A 25,580-nucleotide genomic window follows, 5' to 3' on the forward strand; every position below is an offset into this window, starting at 1 on the left:
AAATTATAACTTATTAAATTTGTTTCTTTTCGTTGACTTTCGATGTATTTGTTTCATTTCTTTATCAAGAGTAAGCGGTTGGAGAATTTACCCATGGAATAGTCTGTAATACTTGATCAGGCATATCTTTTAGAAACTTGTCCACTGCTGATCACTTCCAAGGTCCTTGGTGAGCTGCGGCTTATTTGGTGGTACATGTCCACACGAAGGCTTAGCTTAATCTGGTGTTACTTCTACTTGTGGAAATCTTTTTTCTGTTGCAGCAGCACCATAAACCTCGTCTTTGGAATAAGTTAATCAATTCACATTCGTGCTAGCAAATCAACTTTACATTTTTCAAGAGTGCACTAAAGAGACATATGAGCTTTTAGATGCTTTTGACATTATTTAACCTTAGGTTTTTAATTGTCTATTGCTCACATAAACTGAGAACACCTGTAAGGTATGTAGCAGCCGGTCTATGCACAAGAAATTGCTGGTAAACTGAATGTAGTTTGGTGGGTTTTGTCTAGGTTTGTTGTTTTTACGTTTACAGATTAGTTTTTCTACAAGCGCCTTGAGAAATATAGTGGATATGATGTGTGCGTAACAGATTTTATTACCTGAACGCATTGGTAATCGTTTATTTGACAATAACATTGTCTAATAAAAGTGAACTTTATACAGTAGTTTGATCAGAAGTTTATGAGTTCATGATTCGGCTATTGTTAATACAAACCATACATATGTTCTCCCCAGACGTTGTGTAATGACGCCACGCATGAAAAGATGTTTATTTAAAACGAAACAATACATTTTTCTATTTTCATTCAATATACCATTTCAGAAAGCATGCATGCATCAGGTACTAAAAACTTAGACAATTGCCAGCATGCTTAGTGAACATTTTAACCCTATCCTCTTCGATTTTAGAATTATTTCACATGAATACTGCTGGTAGGCCTATATGAAATTCAATATTGGTCGCTATGATTACACGGTCTTTGAGAAAGGAACTGTTTAAAATTATTGTAGGCCTATTGTAGCGTTTGCTCTTTCTCCCTTTGTATTCTTTTTTATTGTCTGTTTTTTGTATTCTTTTTTATTGTCTGTTTTTTGTATTCTTTTTTATTGTCTGTTTTTTGTATTGTTTTTTATTGTCTGTTTTTTTGTATTGTTTTTTATTGTCTGTTTTTTGTATTCATCTGTTTAAGTAATGTGTATTGTTTGAGGATCCTTAATGATTAAGGTTACTAAAGTAACTTCCAACGGCCGTATGAACACTAGGCAAATTACTAAAGGAGATCTTCTTATCCCTCGTCCTTACCTTGAAATCTTTAAACTTTCTTTTAGTTTCAATGCTCCTTCTTTCTTTAATTCTCTACCTTTAAGCATTCGTAACTCTTACAATTTCTCCTCCTTTAAATCTCTTTTGAAAAAACACCTGTTTCTCTCTCTCTGATTTTATTTCTTTTTTTCCTTCTTTCATTGTTGGCATACTGTATATCCCCATCTTTATCGTTTCAAATTAATTAATTAAATTTCAGTATATCACCGGGCGGTTTAGAATTAATGTTCTTTGCCTGATTTGTTTATATATTTATATATATATATTTATTTTTTATATCTTTGTTAATTTTGTGTTTTTATAGTTTATTTTGTATTTACTGTTTGTTTGAGGGTCCCTAATGATCAGCTGATGCTGGATGGACCACCCTCATAAAATATTGTTGAAATAAAAAATAAAATCAGCTGATGCTGGATGGACCACCCTCATAAAATATTGTTGAAATAAATAAAATAAAATATTACAATACTACTACAATTCAGCGCGTGTTATGCTGCAATGTATGTTGTTATATGATTAAATAAAGATACAGAATATTATATTATTATATAAGATGTATTGTCTCCCAACATGAAAATGAAGACGAAATAAGAAGACTTTGAATAGGTCTATTTTGTAGTTTTAATAACGTTAACGTAACGTAAAACTTACATAAAAAAACAAATTATGTTTTCAGATATAAACAGACAAAATAAACAGTTAAACTTATCACAAAATCAATACATTTTACTATGCGTTAAAGTTTTTTCCACGTAAATATTCGTTGTTTTCATCCAATTTTTAGTCAAAGTGAATCTATTGTGTGACATTAAAAAGCATATTCGACAACAAAATCAAACCAATTTTGCTCATGGTCTTTATCATGGAGGTATAATATACCTCCATGGTCTATTTATAGATATCATATCATGGTCTCATATATCTTTAACGGACGTCAACCCATCTATACCACTGATTTGCATATGAATATTAATTTCAAAATAATCATAATTGAATCGGTATTGATTTTCTCACATTTATACAACCACTTACCCACCACCAATCTAATTATTGCTCAAGTATTGTTTCTACAATGACAGAATGCTCGAGTGTGAAGAGTACATTGTTCAACATTCTGTTATTGTTGCACTAATACAATACCAATTTTCTCACACGCGTTGTGTCGACTATGACACGACGCAAGGACGTCGTACGCGCAACACAGGTATAAAGCTAGCGTGGTTTCCACTAGAGACCCAACGCGAGGGAGTTGACCAATCGCAAGCAACAGTTTGGATTATCTATCGCTTGTGATTGGTCAAATCACTTGCGTTGCGTCCAAGTAAGAACAAAGCTTAATTTGACCTTTACATCTAGTATGATCCTTGGCTTACGATTGGCCAAATTGTGTATTTCCTTGCGATGCAGAGGGGGAGGAAAGAATCCCAATTCCAGCCTCTCTGTACACCAACCTTGTTTAAATGAAAGGGGTCGCGATTTCTGGAGTTCGAAATTCGTTTATTTATACAAACACGTTATTTGCTCATATTTAAAAGTATTACAATTAGTTAAAAAGTTAAAAATTATAACTTAAATTTGTTTCTTTCGATGTATTTTTGTTTTATTTCTTTATCAAGTAAGCGGTTGGAGACTTTGCCCATGGAATAGTCTGTAATACTTGATCAGGCATATCTTTTAGAAACTCATCCACTGCTTGACTTTCGGACCATCTGCAATAAAAAGTATTCAATTAGTTACAAATTATTTTATTTAGGCCTACAGTATAAAAGTATTAACAGAATCATTGCTATTACCTCGATTGTAATATGCGTGCGACACGCGAGCAGCTAATTTTAGACCCAGAATTCGACTATTACCTGGAGTGTAATGTGTGTGCGACATGCGAGGACCATGGTTACTGACCCAGAATGCGGCTATTACCTCGATTGTAATATGCGTGCGACACGCGAACAGCTAATTTAGACCCTGAATTCGACTATAACCTCGAGTATAATATGCGTGCGACGCGAGGACTCGAGTGTAATATGTGTGCGACACGCGAGGAACAGCTAATGTTTAGACCCAGAATGCGGCTGTTACCTCGAGTGTAATATGCGTGCGACAAATTAAAGTTTAATTTTTATTTATTATCTCAATAATAGTAAAGTAACAAATGTTTCATGGTTACCTAAAAAACCTAGAAAACAAAGAATCTTCTTCTTCCAGACTTTAAATAGGCAGTTTTTAGGTTAAAGTTAAACATTGCGTAGAAAAAAAACAGAAAAACCAAAATAAATAGTTAAATTCAATGTTTTTCTTTAAATTACATTTTAAAAGTAAATACAGCTATATTTTTTTTCGATCCAATTTTTAGTCAAAGTATATCTATTGTGTGACATTAAAATGGCATATTCAACAACAACAACAATGAAACATTCGACTTCCGCCACAAACGTCCCTTTATCTGTTATTCAAAATGAGCGCTGGAAACGAACAAAACGAATTACTCAACAGAGACAGGCATTTCTGATAATATTATAACCGAATTAATAATATATCCTTAGATGTACAAAGAGTTTCCTGCCACTACCTACCATTAGATACTTGTTTGAAATCATTTAATTGTAAAATTAATCAAATGTACCGGTAATTGACGGTAATTGACAGTAACGTCTACATGCATACCGAAACAATTTATTTTGTTCAATTTCAATTTAGGCCTAATTAAAAAACCACGAAATTAATTTAATAACAAAATGAAATTAAATGAAAGAAGAATGTTGTCCTAAGAAAAATCTTCGAAGAATTATAAGAATATTTTGTCTTTTACAAATTAAAATATGTTTATTTTTTATTTAAAAACAAGTTTTTAGCCATAATAAGGGGTAAAATGAAATATTATCTAATAATGGCAATAACTAACGATACATGCATTATACGCGGTGTTTCAATCGCGAGAGTCTGAATTAACAGCAGTAGGTCTACAGTACTTAGAAATCAATAAAGTTATTTTAATATAAATAATTAGTTTCTGTTGGTAATTGCTCGATTCATAATCATGTCATTATTAGTCATATTGTACATTTAATTACAATAGCGTCGTGTATAGTGTGTGGTGTTGGCAAACCGTATAGATTACATAACAAATTTGATATAAGTTATAACGCACTTGGAATGAAACCATTATCAAAAGCGCTGTACATCGAAATTATGTTCCACAAACTTGTTGGAAAGGAAACGTTTTCAGTTTACGCTTAAAGCTATCAAAGTTAGTTTCAGACCGAATTGACACTGGAAGATCGTTCAATAACCCTGGATCTGTGACGCCAAAAGATCTGTCCGCAAAGGTTCTTCTGGTTGTTGTGGGAACTTCTGGCTTACCGTATACGTGCTAAGACCTGCTTCACAGTAGGACATAAGCGCAACGCAAAAGAAAAGTGTTGACCAATGACAAGCTACAATTTCGGATGATCCATCGCGTCGTGATTGGTTAAAATTGCATTGCTTTGCGTGCAAGTGAGAACAGAGCTTTACTGTGTTCTGGGACTTAATAATACACATTACATTCTCTTTTTAATCTTTACGTTTGTTTTAGCAATTGTTAAAACATTTAAAGTAATTCATTGTTATCTATTGTATTTCCTCACGGTGTATAGCAAGTTTAGATGACTATCAGCTCTTTTTTGGAATGTTGCTTAGCGAGCGGAGACCATATCACTTGACAAAATCGCTTTACAAAATTCTTTACGGATATGACGTACGTACATAAGAGGTATGGTATTTTCGTACCCTACTCGAAATATTGGATTCGCCTCTGAATCGGATTTCGAGGTGCGTTATATACAATGTCTCTATATTATCAAACAATTTCCGTTGTACGTCATCACACGAAATATGCTGATACTGGATACATGAAATACGACAGAGAAGAATCGAGTGAATTAGTTAAATATACGGGGCGCCGTTCGGATGTTGACATAATTAACAGTGTCCCAAACGGCGCCCCATTATGCGCGTGGTTCCCACTAGAGACGCAACACAACGACGTAACGAAACGTAAGGGATTTGATCAATCACAAGCGATTAATTATTCGAACTGTCGCTTGTCATTAGTTAGTCAACTCGCTTGCGTTGCGTCTACGTCCTTGCGTTGCGTCCTAGTGGGAACCAAGCTTTAAATGTGGAAACACAGCAGAGAAATATACTGGGCGCCGTTCGGATGTTTAAATAATTAATTTTAAAATCAGCTTCAACCTACCTTGAAATAGCATATTCATCGAATACGACAATTCCGCCCCTGACAATTCGTGGCCACAGTGCTTTTAATGCTTCTAGTGTTGGCGGTCCAACGTCCAAATCCATGTGTAAGAATGATATTCTAAATCCCGGATTGTTTTCTACATACTGTGTAAAAAAAAGTTTTAACTTATTCATATTTCACAACATAAATAACTTACAAAAAAACCCCCCAAAAATACCTGGTAGCCCAATATAATTATTTTTATCATGCTATTGTTCAAAATAAAAGTACACTATTATAAAAAACTATTTTGGATGATATATTTTGTATTCGGATGCTATTGCAGTTTAGACTGTAGTATGTTAAACATACGCTCCTTACGCGCGGCATAGATACCTCAGTATTATGCGCAGAATGCTTTGTAATTATATTATGTTTAAGGCCAATTTACAAAGAATAACGGTAGTAAGTAACGGTAACTACAATTACAATCCTGTTGGTGCAGTACCCGCTGCTTACTTGGGCTCGAATCTAACCACTAGCCATCAGCGCAAGCTCGGTGGTCTAGAGGTATGAACGCCAGGCTAGTGATTTGGAGGTCGTGGGTTCGAGTCCCACGAGAGAACTACCTGCGAATTTTTTCGCAAGTATTCTCAAATGTACTTAGTATAAAGTACAAATTACGTCAGAGTAGGGCAAAAACATCTAATTACTCAACTCCCTGACGCAAAACTACAATTACAATAACGGTAATACAAATATAGAATCTAGGCCTATGTTATTTCTTATGACCATTTACACACTACGCGAAGCGGACTGGCGGTTTCCGCCCAGAGCAGATATAGGCCTAGATTCATGTGGGACAAGCTACGCGGTTTTCTGCTTACTGTTACCGCTAAATTGGCCTTAAATTGGCCTTTAGGCATATTCAGACTTATTTATTTATTTATTTATTTAACAGGGTAAGTTGGTTCTTACCCACTAAACTTAACTGTAGCCTATACCTTGAAACTAAGCCTGAATGACAGGGGCACTTTGTGTAAATCTCTGTCTACACTATTAAACTAGTTTGACAAAACAAGTGTGTTGTGCCCAATTATAGTGTGATATGGTGTCATCGTGTCCATACACGGGCACTTTTTTTGTCAAACTAATAGTGTAGTCAGAGCGTGACGAATGAACTGGCAGACGATGGTACTGACCTGTGAACAAGACGTACATACGTCACCAGCTACAAGTTCAAACAGCGAGTCGTCGCCGCAAATCATCTTGGCTTGATTTTGTAAATCTTCTGGTTGTATCCCTTTAAAGTTGCTACTCGTAAATAGTTTGCTCATTTGTACGTCATCGTTACCTTCTAATTTAGGTTGTGAAGTAAATAAATCAAATCCAATTACCTGTAGAAATATGAATGGAGTAGTTAAACTATAGTTGAGTTATAGTCAAACTCAGACAGCGTCGTACGACGAAACGTCTTGACTCGTCGGTGCTGTCCGACTTGAATCCCGACGAGTCGTCTTGTCATAGCGTCGGGCCTAGTTTTTAGCTCGTCGCGAGAAACATGTTTATTTTCTCCCGATGAGACGACTCGTGGTACAGTACGACGATGTCCGCGTTGACCTTACTAAAGCTTGGTTCCCACTAGCGACGCAACGTAACACAACCAAAGAAAATGCCCTTCCAATAATTGTGTTTGCCCCCGCCTGCGTGAAATCAAACCTGCGATAATTGCAGCACTGTTGCGTCGTCGGTTCCCACTTGTGATTATGCAATACACCACTTTGCGTCGATACGTCGTTGCGTTGCGTTCTAGTGGGAACCACGCTTTAGGGCTGTACTTGCTTGGTTCCCACTAGGCAAGGCAGCCGTAGACGCAACGCAAGGCGGCCGTAGACGCAACGCGAGTGAGTTGACTAATGAGAATCGATTGATTATTCAAACTGTCGTATTTTGTGCAATAAACGTATTTTGTAACAACCGTCTATTGTATTTTCTAAAATTAGCTTTCGTATTTTGTAATTAAGTCGTAAAATACGACAGGTTACTACAACATACGTACTCGATTCTCAGTGCTAGTATCGCCGCATACTACAATGAATATTTGGTCTGTATCATGTAAGGTTTAGGTATTGATCTACGACGATAGGCCTACATGTGATATAAATGTGATGAATTCCGGAAAAACGCAACGTAGATGCAACGCAATGACGTAGACGCAACGCAAGCAACCAAAGACAAGAGACAGTTTTATAATCCCTCGACCGTGATTGGTTAAATCTTTGCCTTACGTCATTGTGCTACTAGTGGGAACAAGAATTTACGAACAAAATAAAATGAAAGCCATAATTAGGATTTGTGAGTCTTTACTCAACCGCAACCAACTATGCACCGTAGACTGATTGGCAAGTGGAATTAGGATTATGGGTGTGTGTCTCATCGGAAAATAGTTTTTTGTTTCTCTTTTGTGTGCTCAAAATAGTTTATGAATGGAGGAATCATATTCATGCTTTTTGGTATTATTGTTGTTATGCGGTCACGGCTAAAAAAGTTTTCCTTTTACTTATTAGTTTTATTATTAAATTTACTTTATATAAAACAGCTTTATCCCATTAGCGAGGTATTCACGCAAATCGAATTCCGATTGGTTGCAAATATATACAAAAAGTACATGAACGTTTTTTTAAATCAAATAAAATAGCAAACGGAAAAACTGTTGCGGTACGTTGCGGCGAGGGTGGGGGGGGGGGGGGACAAGAAACTTTATACTATGATGATTGTATGTGTTTGAATGATGTAATAACATACTTTCTTCATAGAGCCCGGCATATGCATTTGTCGCATCTTCAGGAATTGCATTATTCCGGTACCCTTAAATACACCACATTCCACAATATCGCCTGTTGAATAAAAACAAAATATTTGTTATACCATTTTTTGTTCTTAAATTCTTGTTTAATGAAATGCAAATAATGTTGTACTTTGTTAACTATGACCTAGTCTTACGCGCTGACGTGGGCTTACGCGCTGACGTGGGCTTACGCGCTGACGTGGGCTTACGCGCTGACGTGGGCTTACGAGCTGACCTTCAAACAAACAATAACAAGTAAGGTCGTTTTTCGCTCATCATTAGGTTTTCATAATTACTTACTAATTGTTTTCAAATACAAAGCTATGTTTCCACTCCACTGGTGTTCCCTATTCAGTTTTAGAAGAAAATTGCAACATCAGCACTGGTTATTAAGCTATCCTGTTTATATAGGAGTTGTCAAATACAATATCTTATGGTCCATTGGAGCCACAAGGGGTAACAACTAACACACTGAACACTCCTATATTTTTTTAAAGTAAGGTCAAAGTAAGTGAAGTTTAAAGAATTTCCAGCTTATAACTTTAACCACATAAACCTCCTGAAAGTAGAAAGCGTTTTGCCATTTTTCCTCTTCTCGTGTTGCTTTGATTAATAATAATAACAATTTGTATTGGAAACTTCACGTTTACAAGATCAGAGCGCCATTCTTGTTGATAAAAGCGCGTCCAAATAAGAAAAAAAACAACCACCAATTTAAACGGAATGCGAAAAAAATAACAATAAACAAAACAGAAATGATGAAAACGACGCTTAAAAGTTGAAAAACATTTCAAAAGACAACAACGCTGACCTAAATGAATCCATAAAGATAGCCTATGACTTAGAGAATTTGTCAATTAGAAATCTTGTTATAAAATCATTGTCATGATAAATTAATGTATTGTTAAAAACTCCCTGTTGAGCAACAAAATACAGATTTATTCTTTTATTTAGTTAGGAGAAAACCAAATAAGCTTAAGAGAGCTTTAAACCTGGTTTCATCAGAACAAAATTACTACTATAACTTAAGTAATGATATTATTAAATAATAATAAACAATAAATAAATAGAAGTAATAAAAAAGATCAGACAATAGTAATAACAATTTTAAAAATATAAGAAAATTTACAATAATTACGCTTCAGCACAAATTATATTACAGTATTTATTGTTGTTATTATTGTTAATATATATACAATGGTTCGTTCATAAATGATGAATGAAAATCATCCCTGCTATATTGTTCATTTTAACAGTCAAACGGCTGTTTGATTAAAATCGATTGTAATTGTCAACCTCGTACTGTAGCAGTTATCATAATTATATTTAGTAACATAAACCATTTTTAACATTTCCAGTATACCATTGAGATCGATTTCATATTGTCTGTCAGTCACCTATATATGCCTATGACACGTCGACGGTGTCGCTCAAATCGAATTTGAAAATGAAAGCCCCAGTGGTCTATTAAAATGGTTAGGACAAGGGAGTCGTAAAATAATACAACTCCCTGTGCATATCAGGTAGAAAGTTCCTAGTTCGGTTGTTGGCTTTTCAATCTCAGAGATGTTATAATTTGAATAAAAAATAAAATGAATTAATGGAACTGTAGTTTGGTGGTTAACATGATTGCCTTCCAATCCTACGGTCCAGGGTTCAATCCTAACCTAGTGCCAGAGTTGTATAACTCACGACTCAAATGAGACACTTTATAAGCACGATAAATTCTAAAATAGTTTATCCATCCTGTAATTTGCGAGTCACTCGCTGTTGGATGCTTATGAAACAAAAAAAAATAATTTAAAAAACCTGGCACATCAAAATAAACTTAAATCTAAATCATTTTCAATCATAGTTACACAATATTTAAAGTCTAAAAAAAATGTACCAGCATTATATGGGCGGAAACATTCTGATTATCGGAAGTGCTGACCGGAAGTGCTGACCGGAAGTGTATAGTTGTAAACATAGATGTAATAACAGTTTGCCAGACAACCCGAGTCTATTATTAGTACACATTAAATCTGATGATGAGGAAGGAAATAAAATTCCAATTGGTTTGATCTTTTATAAACATTACCAATCAAAGGTTAGAAGAAATGATTTCTGAACAGTTAAGGCTAGTGAAGGAGTTGTAATTCAACTTCCTGGTGGGCTAGGGAGTCGTACTATGATTAAATCATGGAGGTATAAAATGATTTCTGAACAGTTAAGGCTAGCGAAGGAGTTGTAATTCAACTTCCTGGTGGGCTAGGGAGTCGTACTATGATTAAATCATGGAGGTATAAAATGATTTCTGAACAGTTAAGGCTAGCGAAGGAGTTGTAATTCAACTTCCTGGTGGGCTAGGGAGTCGTACCATGATTAAATCATGGAGGTATAAAATTAATTTCATACCTCCACGATTAAATCTATACATCACTGTAGTACTGTAGTAGGACAATTTATCATTTTTATTCATCATACCAGACAATCTTTTTGGTGTACAGTTTTTATAAATGTTCATATACTGTATTCATATTTTAAAACACAGAGTTTCAGATATTTTAAAATAAAATGTTTTATATATCTATGTATAGGTCTATTAACAGTACTATGACAAACATAGAGAGAGTATAGTGAAAATATCTCTATGGGAAAATAACGTGATATTGTGACGGTCAAATTGGGAGCGCGTGCACATAACATATATTAACATAGATTAACATAAATTACACTTACCTGGAACAGTTAACGATTTTTGGAACAACTCATGTCGTACTAGAATTTTACGAAGACGATCCACATCCGGGCATTTCATCAGAAAGTTATATGAATCCCACATCGTGTCTTCCCATGTATTATCTTTGGTGGTTGACATTTTGTTTGCTTTTAGTTTTACTTCTTTCCGTCAAATCTTCAAAGTGATATGTAACAGAGAAAGAACGGTCGTGACACGTCTAGCATTTAGTACAACAAAATAATTATGAGGCTATGTGGCTACTACAGATGTGTGATACACGACGGGAAATGCTATATAAAGTGAGAGCCAATCGTTAAGCTGAATTTAACATTGGGAGGAGCCTCGTTTTGATTTTGTCACAGACAAACTACAGTACACTACTTTAAAATAAAGGCAAATTTACACAGACGAGCGGTAACGGCGGTAAGCGGAAAACAAAAATCTCATTTCTAATTATGACCATTTACACAAAACGCGGAGCTGATGATAGATCGATACAGATTATACGTGGGTCTAGCTACGCGGTTTTCCGCCTAGAATAGATACACATTCTACGTGGGACAAGCTACGCGGTTTCCCGCCTAGAATAGATACACATTCTACGTGGGACAAGCTACGCGGTTTCCCGCCTAGAATAGATACACATTCTACGTGGGACAAGCTACGTGGTTTTCCGCCTACAATAGATACACATTCTACGTGGGACAAGCTACGCGGTTTTCCGCCTACAATAGATACACATTCTACGTGGGACAAGCTACGCGGTTTCCCGCCTAGAATAGATACACATTCTACGTTGGACAAGCTACGTGGTTTTCCGCCTAGAATAGATACACATTCTACGTGGGACAAGCTACGCGGTTTTCCGCCTAGAATAGATACACATTCTACGTGGGACAAGCTACGCGGTTTTCCGCCTAGAATAGATACACATTCTACGTGGGTCAAGTTACGCGGTTTTTCGCCTAGCGTTACCGCTCGTCGGGAAGTTTCTACCGCTGTCTATTTACCAAAGTCATAGATAACGTACTGAATGGTCGTTTGTTGAGGTTTTTTAAATAAATTTATTCTCATTTTAGTCTAAAAGAACGAGTTTTTTTTTTACAAATCCGTTTCAAAATGTCGTTGCGTTGTGTGGGAACCAAGCCAATTATTGTGTTGTTTTATTTTATTTACCTGTCGATTGAATTGGTCGTGTCGTGCAGTAAAACAAAACGCTTTTTGTTATCACTTTTATAAGAAGCACTGAAGGTAAAGGTAAAATAAAACGGGATTTTCAAACTGTCTTTTAACTGAATTTTTATTTATAATCCGAAATCTCGGATTGTATAATCGGATTTCTTACTTACATGAATGAATGAAGGGATCAGATCAGATTTAAAGTAAAGTAGTAACCCTATTATATTAAAAATAATGACCTTGGTATACTTAGAATGAGGTACCGTTACGGTATTATGGACACTCGGAAATTATATGATAGCCCATTAGACGTACATCAGCATAGACACTAGGCTCAGATAAATTGGAAAATATAGACCATGGTTCGATAATATTAGGCCAACATACTTTTGTATATCGTCTGCCTCTGACGTGATATTTTAATTCCTGGTGATGATGATCAAATATATTGAAACATCGAATCATGACTTCCCTCTCTACTCTAAACTTATTTGGAGTTTTATTTATATGTTATTTAAACAAAATCAGTCATGCATCTCCCGATACTATTGGTTTTTAAGCAGTAGGTCATTGGTATCGAACCCGGTATAGAAAGAATCATAATTGATATCAATTATCATGTGTGGACCTCGACAGAATTGAATTATCTACTCTCGGCTTATTGTCAATTCTTATTTAATCGCTATTCTAGATATTGATAAGTAATACAATTAAATGCATACTGTAACTGTTGGTACGTCATAAAAATAACAACAGGTTTATCACGTATTATTATAATGTAAAATATATGGCATGGTTTACGGTCTACGCAAATCATGTCATGTTTTCCTAGCTCGTCCGCCAAGTTTCATTAATTTTTATAGGCTCGTCTTTTCACAATATTTGTTCTTGTTGCCGGATGACATACAGTGTATTTAAAAAATATGATAATATAATATAGGCATATGCTGTAGGTCTAGCTACCACTACGAGTACGTGAAAATTGTCATGATTCCGCTCTAAAAAACAATAATATACAGTATTCTACTACCACTCTAGGCCCTACTTCTATCTATACTTGGTAATATTTGACGAGGTGGTTGATAATCAAGCTGTTTTTTTTTCTGATATCCGGTTGCTGTGACCATGGACCTATAATTAATGTATAGGTCCATGCTGTGACGTACGTGTTGGATGTGTCCTTATGGTATTGTTTTGACCTCTCGTTCAACTTAAAGTGCTCGGTCTGTACAGGGAGATTACATCTCCCTGGTCTGTAGTGTAACAAAGTGTCTCTGCGATCGACAAAGGAGTACAAGTCTACTGTCTAGGCCTAGATAATTATGCTTTTTGTTATAATTTTACAACCGATGGCTTAACATTAACGCTAATAAATCCTAGCAAAATTATTTTAGCATAGCATAGTTTCGTTTTCTTCAAATTCCAATGTCAGAAATCAATAATTAACCTCCGTATTTAAATCTAATAATCTAATAATATTATTTTATTAATAATCTAGGCCTAGCTAGATAATCTAATATTCATCCGATCTTTTGTTGGTTAAAATTCTTAATCTCATTAATTCAATCATTTGAATGATTAGTAGGCCTGTTTTATTGTATACAATACAAAGGGCCTGTCTGTGAGGACAATTCTACATACAATACAACTTGTTTTATTATATGTTAGATAGGCTAGTCTGTAATTTATTTATTTATTTAATAATTATATAGCCTACAAAAAGTACAATTAACACCAGGAAATAATTTCGCCAGTGTAACATAGCAAAAAGCTATAGTTATACAAAACGACCATAACATATTGCTACAGCAGATATTTCTAAAATAAATTGTGTAGGCCTTAGCAAAAATACAATTTACAAACAAAACTAGGGGGTAGGGGGCCTTAGATTAGGGCCTACCTACCTAGTAGGCCTATCCTATCTATGTTTCTCACTCGACCCAAAATACAGTTTATTTGCTTAACAACATTTTAAAAAACTTTTCCCCTGAACACGGCAAAAATCATAAAAGCGTGTTCATCTGTGTTTAAGTCATGGGAAAAAATAGATATCATAATAGGCCTATTAATTATTATTTCCCCAATGTATAAACACAATCATTGACACGTAATCCTTTCGATCCAGGCCTCCTACATTACCATCAGCCGGCTATCTAGGTACGTCCCGCCGTCCGTACGCATGCAACCCAAGAAGAAGAGGAGAGTCGTATTCATTAATTGACCTTCTTTGTTTGCTGTGAGATCTCAAGCTAGGATGCTAGTAAGTAAAGAAAGGCTAGCCTGGCCGATAAACTTGATGAAGTTGCTCACTTCCGAAGCCTATACTAAAGGACAATAGGCCTAGACTATTTTAAAACTTTAAAATACCTGTGTTACGTTCTCTTTTGTCCGATTCGACACCAGCAGAGCTTGTATTGTGTAGAAGAGATAATTTGAGTTTTACGTTGAAGTGACTATTAGTACGGTAACCGTGTAAATAAGACGTGATTCGCACAGTAAAAACAGTCAACTGATTTCTGCAACAAGGGAGGTATAACTTTATAACTCCCTGCTGCAACGACGTGCGGATCTGATTTTTTAAACATTTTTATTTAGAGGGGAAGGTTGATGTACGAATCTTGTCATCATTTAATTTAGAAGATAGTCAGATTTAGTTAGCCTAGTCCGTTACTAGGAGACTACATCGTTACCGTGCCAATAGCTCACTTGATAGCTAGCCTGCTACTACTTATAATTGGGTGTGGCATGTCCCGTCTCTCTATCTCGCCACCTCATCGTCATCAAAATGCGTCATCATCAACGGGCAGTGTGCCGTGACCGCCACACAGCAGATGAGATGCCGGCCATTGCATTGCTGGAAATTCAATTTGTATGCTACAAATTACCGCTTGAATATTCATCACTATAAAATGTTCGTCACAACAGCTGTTACAGGAGCTGTTTTAAAATGATTGCAATTTGAATAAATTGTTGCCATATAATTTCACGTCAAACATTTCAATAAATTCCTCTGTACATAAAATGTTGTATGGAGAATATTATCAAATGGTTCGTTATTAATACCTCCATGATATAAAGTTTTACGATTTTTGGTGTTTTTATTCAGTTTAGATTTTTTTTAGTAGTGGTGGTATGCCTAACTATGGTAGTGATGGGCACATCACATTTTTTGTCTCATAAAGTTGATAGTGTAGACAGAGATTTAATCCGTTGCAGATTTTTAATTCATTTCGTGCGCGCCAAGTAGAAAGAGGTTTTTCTGTCAGGACGGAATCTCAACGTACGTAAGTGATTTAACCAGTCACGAGCGATGGATACTTCGAACCGTCGCTTGTGATTGGTCAAATCGCCTGCGCTGCGTCTACGTTATTGTATTGCACGCGCTCATGGTGTTGATGTGTAACGTCGTATTTTGTAATTGGTAAAGTGTGCATTGTACGTAATTGTTCTGTCGTTTCTTAATTATTCCAATAAAGAATAATCGTCTATTATATTTATTTTTAACGAGTTAGGCCTAACTTTTTTCTTCTTCTTCTCTCTCTTAATCATACTGTATTAGAAATATTGATGCCTAACTCATAAACATTTTCTATATAATAATAGTGGAGAAACCATATGAATTACAATATATGATTTAAAGCCACCTTAAGACCTTCAAATAATTCAGTAACCGTTGATTCAATTCGTTCAGGGGGAAGAGTGAATCCAAAATCCCCTGTATCTGGCAGTTCTATCGTGTATGAGTATAAGACGCCAAGTGCGCCATAAGCCCAGTCCACACTGCATCCGGATGCCTTGTCTGAAAATAACACCAATTCAACCAAATTTAAACAATACAGTAGATGAAGCTTGCTTTTGGCCAGCACATGTGGAGACGACGTGTCTTCTACGCGCATGCGCGAGGAATTTAAGGCGTTTCGAGTCGGTTTTCGACCATGACATGCCGTTCGACTACTATACTATGCACATGACATGTGTAGAATTACCCCACGTCAGACGTCACCTGTGTCTTAGGGCGTCGCGCATAATAATGAGAAACGTTAATGTTATTCATTGAATATGTATGTGATATGAAGAATGAAAATATATACCGTTAAATATATCATCATCCTAATAATCCATAATATAATAAATACGTACACATGGTTTGGGAAATTTGTCCATATGTGTAGTTTGTTCCATGAACAGCTGTTAGTGCTTCGACGGCCTCGGCCTGAAGGTTGTTCTGATCTTCGAAGTCATCAGATGGATCCTCTGTGTACCCCCATGGGGCCATCCATACCTGACCATACGAATGGAAGTCGATAAAAAGTCGTATAGTATCACCAGAATCCACGACACCTTGCATATATCTGGTGACAGCCTTGATTTCTTCCTCTGATGTAGCCTCAGTGCCTCTGTACGTTTCGTTACATGGGTTTCCATCCGCTCCGTCGGCATCTGTAGAATTGAACCGAGAAAGACACATTAACGTGTTCACAGGCAGAGTGTATACGGTTTACCGTACATGTTTAGGACGGATTTAAGGAGTATAAAGGCCAACTTACCACCCCAATGTAAATCATAGTTACGGTTAGCGTCGACGCCAACGCACATTGAATCACTGTTTTCTGAGCGTGTTTTACGCCAAAGACGATCCTATGAAGACAAAAGTGCAATTGAATTCTAATAAGTAATGTACAAGTAATATTAGCGCCTCAATGCAATGCGTTTGTTGAATTTAACGAAGACGTTCAAAGTGTTGAACGCGTTAAAAAAGTGTTGAACGCGTTAAAAATGTGTTGAACGCGCTCAGAGTGTTGAACGCGCTCAAAGTGTTGATGACAGGCGACTGTTTGAATAATTCAACGCTTGTGATGAATCAAATCACATTAAAACCCATAAAACTACAACTTTACTCTAAAGTGTCTATAATTACGTTTATTCCAATTTTCTTAATCCTTTTGGAGGTCTAAGTTAATCTACCATTGCCTGAGAGTTCTGTAGGGCCTCTTGTTTCACTTACATTGGTCCAAGTGTAAGCATATCCGTCTACGTTTAAAACAGGAATAATGTATATATCCAATCCGTCTAATAATGCAGTGATTTCATTATCCGATCCATATCCTGAAAGCAACTGGAAATTAATCGTGAAATTGGTACTTATAACTTTTTCATGTTATAGGCCTAGATGACTTTTTACTGATTATTTAAACATTTTTATATGAATTTTCCTATGTTGAAGATGGTACAACAAAAACAAAAAAGTATTGTGTACACTTAAAAGTAACATTAATCAAAATGCTAACTTTATGTCAATGGCTACCAGGAATGTATGAAAAGATGGTTCTTCAACAAGTACCATTTCGATTTACCTTATCTTAAGCTCTGTCTACACTATCAAACTTTATGTGATGTGCCCATATATGGACATGATGATGTCATATCACTACCATATTTAAGCAGACCACTACCATATTTGGAAACATCACACTTGTTTTGTCAAACTTGTTTGATAGTGTAGACAGAGCTTTATACCAAAGAAAATGCTTCAATTTACATAAATGACAATTTGAAGAAACTAACTTTATGGGTGACGAAAATGATAGATGCCGGGGATATCCACTCTCGTGCATGGATCCCAGCCTGGAACCACGCCACGGGTTTGCTATCGCCAGCCGGAGAGGCACGCCCAATCTGGAAGAAACAAAATAATATCCATCACGTGTGCGGAAGGCGAATTCAGCTTGTGAACATTTATCACTCACTGAGCAGCCGATCTCGTTATGAGTTTGTATGCAATGTGAGTTCAAAATATACCCCGAGATGTATAACCAAGGCAGGCAATCTAACAACAGGATGCTGAGCTTCGGAAATCAAGGGTTTATATTTTATGTGGCTGCGACATGATCAGCACCCATTAACAGACAACGCGCGCCGCGGAGAATATAATACCGTATTTATTATTATAAATGCCTCACTTTGAATAAACTCCTCCCTCGAATAACCTCCCCACCCCTTCTCCCTCATAGAACATTCTTTGGAATAATGCCGGGAAATACACGTTAACGTTCATATTTATTTATTTCTTAATCGATGTTTATTTTAATAGAATGAAAGTACCCCGGATGTTCATATTCCTCCTATCCCTGCTGCTTCAAATGTGGTGTAGGCCCTATAGCTAGGTCGACATATTGAAACGTTGAAATGAATATTTCTAAAATTTTAACTCGAGATTAAAATATGTATATCTCATTGTCTGGCAACTATGCCGTGATTTACGCATTGTAAGTCAAAGTATTTTTTAAATAAGTTGTAAATATATTAGATTTTCTGCTATAGCTATATTATTATTAGTATTATTACCATTATAGAGAGTGAAACATTATATTCAATATTGCTTTTATACCCTTTTATCATTTTTATATGATAAGCTGATAAAGTCACAATGCCTGCGTCATTCATTTTGTTCACAATCAAACGTTTCTATTTCACACTACAAAAAGCATCAGCTGACAAGAATGTATTTCACTATTATGTGTTATTATGAGCTCCACCCTGCAATTAGTTGAAAAGTCACGAATTGGTGATTATTGACAATAATAATATTGTTGAGGAGGCTGGTGGATAATACAAACGTGTATACACCAATTTTCCATTTTCTTCTTAACACCTCTCGATTCAATCTACCATAAATTGTCAATTGAGTCCAAGTTGAACGACCATTTTTAAAATTGAATTTTAATATATTAGCTTTGTAACTAAACATACCGACGGTAAACATTTAGAAGGCGCTGTGTATAAACATAGAGAAATTAGCGCCTCCAAGCGGTTTGTTATGGTTTTTTACCCAGTTCAGTGTTTGTTGGCCATTTCTGTCTATAATTACTGCAGGTGTCGCGTTCTAAAGTATTAAACAAGCTTTACTTAACATTAACAACAAATGAAGTATGATTATATATCAATAACAATTATTATTACCAGTACAAAAGTACATTTATCGCATATTATTATCATAACTATTATTTCTTTTCATCTCTAATATGGAATTTACATCCACAGAGTAAAAATACATTATAATATAGTGAGAAAATGATAATAATACGTTATATAGAAATTATCAAACAGTCATTAGTTGGTATGGAAACAATGAATGAGAAAACAACACATTAGTTTCGTTGGTTTAATTCGTATAGTTACCGTTACATAATTGACTCATTTCCATGGCTTTTTTAGGCCTACACTAGTTCTCACTCACGCGCAATTAATTTGACCAATCATGACGACGCGATCATGGATCATCATCTGCGTTTGTGATTGGTGGTCAACTCGCCTGCGCTGCGCCTACGTTGTTACGCTATACAATTATTATCTAGAAAGTGCTGCGAACTGGAAATTACAGTAGAATAAGAATTCAATTCATTGTGTACATTCGAACGTGCTTTCTCAGACTTGACTCAAGTATGTAGTTTTGTATTCGATTGTTTCGATTTCTGTCTTATTATACGTATGAAACGCCATGTGTGCAAAAATATTTATCTTTCTAACATTAAGTCGAAATGTAGTCTAGAACCTAGACATACTAGTGCACATGCTTTCTCTGTCACAGTATAAGAAAATATGTTTGCACAAATATGGTTGTTTGCACAAATTTGACTTTTTGTACATTTCACGGCTCAACAGGGACCAGTCCTAAATAATAATACAATACCATTTTGTTGACAGTCTTGCTTTAGCGTTATTTAATCTGTACCCAACCCAAACAGCGAAATAACAAAACTTAAATAACCTTGGCATAAGATGGATTAGATACGAAAGTAGACTTATGTATATTTATATTGTTTAATGATTATATTTAATACACAAGGTGTGACTACTCATTTGAGTCACAGCGATCGGTGTATTTTTTCTCTTCATGAAACATGTATTGTCTGGTATTATTGTTGATATAAAGTTTACGTATATATAGATCTGAAAAGAACTGTTGAGATTCAATTCTCCACGTTTCCATTTCTTTTTCATTCATTGTTAAGGGTGTGTGGCGCAGTGTGTTCGTTCGACTACTGATCGTGAGATCGCGGTTCGAATCTCACTAGCCGCATTGTTTGTATCCTTAGGCAAGATACTTTACTTACCCTCTCTCCACTCAGGTGTATAAATGGGTACCCGGTTAGATCAAGACACAACTTTGCGCTGATTACTAGATGCATTATGGGAGTATGTTTCCATATGTGTTTGATGCAAAAAATGACCGGGATAATAATGTTCGGTGCTTAGAGGTTTCACAACATTAGGTGCTATATAAATCCAGGATATTATTATTATTATTCATTTCATTACTGGAAAATTACTAGCACAGTACCAAGAGCAGGTACATTGCATCACTTACCTTCAAAGCTAAAATATTCCTCTTTTTATAAGATACGCCAATATCAATTTTGGTTGCGATGTTTGGATATTCCGCAGAAATATCATTCACCCATTTATTAATCTGATGAAATAGTAAGTAACAATTATTAACACACATTAAACAAATGATTATAATTATTACACACATTTTGGCAAGCCAGGCGAATATCCATGGTTTATAAACCATTCGGGAAATCATTTTTTTTTTCGGAGAATACTTCTTATACAGAAAATGTCAATAGTATCTCACAATTAATTGTTCTTATGGACGCAACGCAAGTATGTAAGCGCACCGTGAGCAATTTGACCAATCACAAGCGATGGATCATCAGTCTGAACATTCGCTTGTGATTCGTCAACTCAACCATCTCTTGACGGATCATGATACAATCGCCGAATATAACTTAAAAAGACAAGTTCCCATATTGTTTAAAATCTATTAGTAATTATTGTAAAGCTGTTGTTATAGGAATGGATGCACTCTGCTGGTTTAGTGTTTTTGTTTTGTTAGTTTACTCATTGTCAAAATTCGGGGGACTGTTGACCCGTGAAATGTACAAAAAGTCTGTGAAAATCATTTTCTTTAACAAAAATCAGATTCAAAAACGAAATATTTGCGCTATTTTACATTCGCCTACTGATTAAACCAATATTCACCCCTAACTATGCCTACTTCATCTATATTACTTTCCTGCTGTTAATTAAACTGATTTTTGTTAAAGGAAATGATTTGCACATTTTGTAGAATTGTTTTTGCACATTTAACGGCGTGATGTTTGTACATTAGTAGATTAAGAATGTTTAAAGATTTGCCCATTTGAGGGTGCCATGTTTGCACAAATATGGTTGTTTGCACATTTGAGGGCAAAATGTTTGCACAAGATGGTTGTTTACACAAATGTGACTTTTTTAACATTTCACGGCTCAACAGGGACCAGTCATAGTAATAATACAATACCTATAGTCTGCTTTAGTGTTATATGCATGAGTCGGAAATTCAAATAATCTGCGCCCAACCCAAACAATGAAATAACAAAACTTAAATAACCTTTGACATAAGATGGATTAGATATGCAGGTACGAAAGTAGGCCTTTTTTTGTATATTTATGTTGTTTAATGATTATATTTAATACAGAAGGTGCGGCTGCTCATGAGTCACAGAATTGTATATTTTTCTATTAGTGAAACATGTTGTATTGTCTGGTATTGATAACAAGTTTGAATTACATCACGTATAATTATTATATAGTTCTGAAAAGAACTGTTGAGTTTCTCCACGTTTCGATCATTATGCTTTGATCGTCCTCAGGGAGAGAGAATGCAGAAAGTCCAGGAAACTGGGAATATAAGGGAATTCAGTGGGACTGGTGTGAAAGCTAAAATAAAATGATAGCAAGGTTCACTTTGGGAGGGAATAAAACTAACTGTAAAAGAGCATTGTTCCTCGTGAACAATAATGAATGGAAACTAGCTATATAGAAGATAAAGCCTTGTTGCTAATAAAAGTATGAAAAGCAAAGTGAGACAAGCAATTGTATTGATATACTGATAAACAAACGAAAAGACTCAATTTTACCTCACCAAGAGGATGATAGACATTGTAATCAAATTCGTTTGTACTGTCTACGTCTCGTTTAACTCTGGTTGATAGTGAAGGACGCAATTGGTCATCAATAAGTGCTTGGATGTCAGTAATAACTATGGTACTTCTTAAACCAAAGTCTTCTAGAAGTGCTATGAGTGTCGCTTCCATTTGCGGTGAGACTGCTATATCAACCGGCATGCCTAGACGTTTGATACCATTCCAGAAATCAACCTGGAACAAACATTTCCATAATGTTTATCTTTATATATTGTATCATCGGTAACCCTTCTTTGAGACACATTCAGGACACCTCTATTAAGGGGACATTTTTTGCGAAACTACGGCCAACCCCTACAAGGGAACATCCCTATTAAGGATTGATTCAACCCCTATGAATTGTTTCCACATAAAATACCAAAATAATTAAATGTATTTAGATGTTTATTAATACAAAAATCTTCATAAAATTGTACTTTCTTGGTCATGACACACCCTTTAAGTGACTTCTAGGTATGCCACACCCTTTAAGTGACTTCAAGGTATGCCACACCCTTTAAGTGACTTCAAGGTATGCCACACCCTTTAAGTGACTTCAAGGTATGTCACACCCTTTAAGTGACTTCCATGTATGCCACACCCTTTTCTTACATCTTCTCCTTCAGACATATCTTTGAGTATTCTAAGTGAATCCAAAACATCGTCCATATCTGGAATTGTGCGAACAAGTTTGTATCTACAAAAGAAAATTATTAGTAGAAGCGTTTTCGTTTTTTTCAAAATCATTTAAAGACTTATTTAAATCATAAAAGTTGTCACAGAGAATATGAGTTCGACTCGGTATATACTTCCACTTTGTTATGTGATTTGGGCTTAAGGTTATTTTAATACAATAACAGATAATACAACATGTATAAAAGAAAAAATGCTCTTGGCAAGGGGAAACTTAAGGGGCATTTCTCTTGACCATTCTACATCTAGGGTCAATGTGATTTAATTTTACTGGAAAAATTAAATTTTCCATAAACCGAAAAGTTACAGATTTGTTTGTCCATCTATGTCTGTCATTATTATTAATCATAATGTTTATGTTAATGATTATTAAACTTAATTGCATGGCTAGTGAATCTATAGTACTATACTTACCCGTCATATCGCCGAGGTGTTGCTACGCTACAGGCAAAGATGATGATGATGGTGAAGAGAAGAATTGATAACGTCATCACGCGTTACCACGTGACACTCGGACTGCTGCTTCCAGTGTACTATGAGAACAGTGTAAGAAACGATATTATTTCGATTTTTTATCGGTTGTTCTACAACTTTATTTGAATGGGCCGATGACGTAGGGCAGAGTCGTAAGCGCAACGCAAGTAATTTGAATAGTTTACCGTTGTCGCAGTTAACAGGTCCTATACATTATAACAGTTATTAAAGTAAAAGTAAAGAGTAACATTTATTTCTTGTAAATTCATAAAAAGAACAATATAATTTGAGTAACTGTAGAGTGTGTCAAGGGCAAAACAAACACAGAGTTCGTTTTTCGACAAATCTTATGAAATATGAACTCGGCAGGTTTAGCAATAATAATGTTATTTATTTAATACTTTCTCTAAATTGTCGAAAACAGGACAACATGGGACCGAAAACAGGACCAAACGGGACCGAAAACAGGACAATATGAGACCGGAAACATGACAATACGGGACCGAAATAGCACAACATAATATGGGACCGGAAACAGGACCACACAGGACCGGAAACAGGACAACAAGGACCGGAAACAGGACCTCACGGAACCGAAAACAGAACAACATGGGACCGGAAATAGGACAACAAGGACCGGAAACAGGACCTCACGGAACCGAAAACAGAACAACATGGGACCGGAAATAGGACAACATGGGACCGAAAACAGGACCACACGGGACCGGAAACAGAAAAACATGGAACCGGAAACAGGACCACACGGAACCGGAAACAGGACAACATGGAACCGGAAACAGTACCACACGGAACCGAAAACAGGACCGAACGGGACCGAAAACAGGACAACGTTGATGAACGCCGCGCGCATATCATCATCATTTTAACGCACAACTAAGCTGTGTATGTTACCACTAACAGTATCTACTCACTCACCTTTTCGAAAGATAATAAACAAGTCAAGATGAGAGGCTGTGGACAGTGTGGTTATCCCATACTGTAATGGTGGTCATCACAACACGTCAACTAATGGGAAAGTAAAGACAGGATGTGAAAATAAAAGAATTGAGCGGATGGTATCAGATTCGGACAAAGGTTGCGACACCATCTGTAGTAATATGGTCGATATGAATCGATTTGTAATCAAATTCATAAATATTTAGAACAATGGTGTCCTATTGATATTATCTATAGCGTTATGCTACTCATGACCAGTTCAGAAAACCTTTATTGCGCAAAAGGTTTGATAACGCACCTTTACGTATACTCCCGTTACTTTTACGCTAAATCAAGAAATTACGTTTCTTAATTGATTATCATTTATGGGGTGCAATATCAGACACGGCTTAATTCTTTATAAATTTGGGAAATAATAATAATTATGGCGATCTATGTTGTGCAGAATGTTTTTAATTTATCATGTACGGGGCGCCGCTTGGCACATTTTGCTGTTGATATCTAAAACACATTAACGGAAAATAGCAAGTACAGTACCTGATAATTATAATATAGAGAAACAGTGAAATTTCAAACTTTTGTGTAGTCAGTCGCCTTCGTGTAGTATAAGTAAAGAATGATAGATAGATCTACCATATTTTTTTCAACGCATTTGGGGGTTGTGGAGGAGACAGATTATCTCTTTAGAAAATATAGAAAAAAGTAGTCCTTGTGTATATATAGTATAAATGAACACAATTTCCAGATAAGGACAACATTAACGCAAGGCAATCTAACAACAGGATACTGAGCTCCGGAGATCAAATGGTTTAACTAAACTTTTCGATTGGCCAATTGGCTTCCTCATCATGTTTGGTTAACAGACACCGCGACGCGGAGAATGTGTACATCAGTACATATTATTTGTCGCAGCCAGACGTAAGATCAAAGGACTGTCGCGAGATCTTGGCAAGGCGGTGAGCTCAGCATCCTGTTGTTAGATTATAGAATCCTGTTCCTTAATACACAGGTACAATACAACATCAAGGTCATTGATAACATGGGATGATCCCAGGGATCTATTGAATAATAATAATAATAATAATAATAATAATAATAATAATAATAATAATAATAAATAGTAATAATGTATTTTAAACAATTATAATACA

The 25,580-nt window shown here is 35.7% G+C and overlaps 2 protein-coding genes across 2 annotated transcripts; both read right to left on the bottom strand.

Annotated features, from left to right (window-relative positions):
• Positions 1-1,924: 1,924 nt before the first annotated feature.
• LOC144834847 (8-demethyl-8-(2,3-dimethoxy-alpha-L-rhamnosyl)-tetracenomycin-C 4'-O-methyltransferase-like) lies at positions 1,925-14,823 on the bottom strand. Its single transcript, XM_078689810.1, has 6 exons — positions 14,663-14,823; positions 11,116-11,290; positions 8,352-8,443; positions 6,749-6,943; positions 5,565-5,710; positions 1,925-3,036 (listed from the first exon to the last, which is right to left on the bottom strand). Exons 2-6 carry the CDS (start codon positions 11,252-11,254, stop codon positions 2,928-2,930), a joined length of 681 nt encoding a protein of 226 aa, XP_078545936.1. The 5' UTR covers positions 11,255-11,290; positions 14,663-14,823; the 3' UTR covers positions 1,925-2,927.
• A 966-nt stretch (positions 14,824-15,789) lies between these two features.
• Positions 15,790-23,540, bottom strand: LOC144834829 (carboxypeptidase B-like). The gene is made up of 9 exons (XM_078689784.1): positions 23,413-23,540; positions 22,918-23,002; positions 22,261-22,500; positions 20,664-20,765; positions 17,861-17,971; positions 17,301-17,411; positions 16,843-16,933; positions 16,436-16,735; positions 15,790-16,094 (listed from the first exon to the last, which is right to left on the bottom strand). The coding sequence occupies exons 1-9, from the start codon at positions 23,487-23,489 to the stop codon at positions 15,916-15,918; spliced, it is 1,296 nt and encodes a 431-aa protein (XP_078545910.1). The 5' UTR covers positions 23,490-23,540; the 3' UTR covers positions 15,790-15,915.
• Positions 23,541-25,580: the final 2,040 nt, after the last annotated feature.

Source organism: Antedon bifida, chromosome 2 (genome assembly GCF_963402885.1).
Source record: "Antedon bifida chromosome 2, ecAntBifi1.1, whole genome shotgun sequence".
Taxonomy (NCBI): domain Eukaryota; kingdom Metazoa; phylum Echinodermata; class Crinoidea; order Comatulida; family Antedonidae; genus Antedon; species Antedon bifida.

What these genes read in the sequence shown, in the direction of transcription:
- LOC144834847 (XM_078689810.1), bottom strand. Translation starts at nt 11,254, where the DNA reads ATGTCAACCACCAAAGATAATACATGGGAAGACACGATGTGGGATTCA. An exon ending in AAAATCGTTAACTGTTCCAG is followed by an intron (nt 8,444 to 11,115) that starts GTAAGTGTAATT and finishes TTTATTCAACAG; the next exon opens with GCGATATTGTGGAATGTGGT. An exon ending in GATGAATATGCTATTTCAAG is followed by an intron (nt 3,037 to 5,564) that starts GTAGGTTGAAGC and finishes TTTTTATTGCAG; the next exon opens with ATGGTCCGAAAGTCAAGCAG.
- LOC144834829 (XM_078689784.1), bottom strand. Translation starts at nt 23,489, where the DNA reads ATGACGTTATCAATTCTTCTCTTCACCATCATCATCATCTTTGCCTGT. An exon ending in GGAATATTTTAGCTTTGAAG is followed by an intron (nt 17,972 to 20,663) that starts GTAAGTGATGCA and finishes TGTTTCTTCCAG; the next exon opens with ATTGGGCGTGCCTCTCCGGC. An exon ending in ATGCTTACACTTGGACCAAT is followed by an intron (nt 16,934 to 17,300) that starts GTAAGTGAAACA and finishes TTGTCTTCATAG; the next exon opens with GATCGTCTTTGGCGTAAAAC.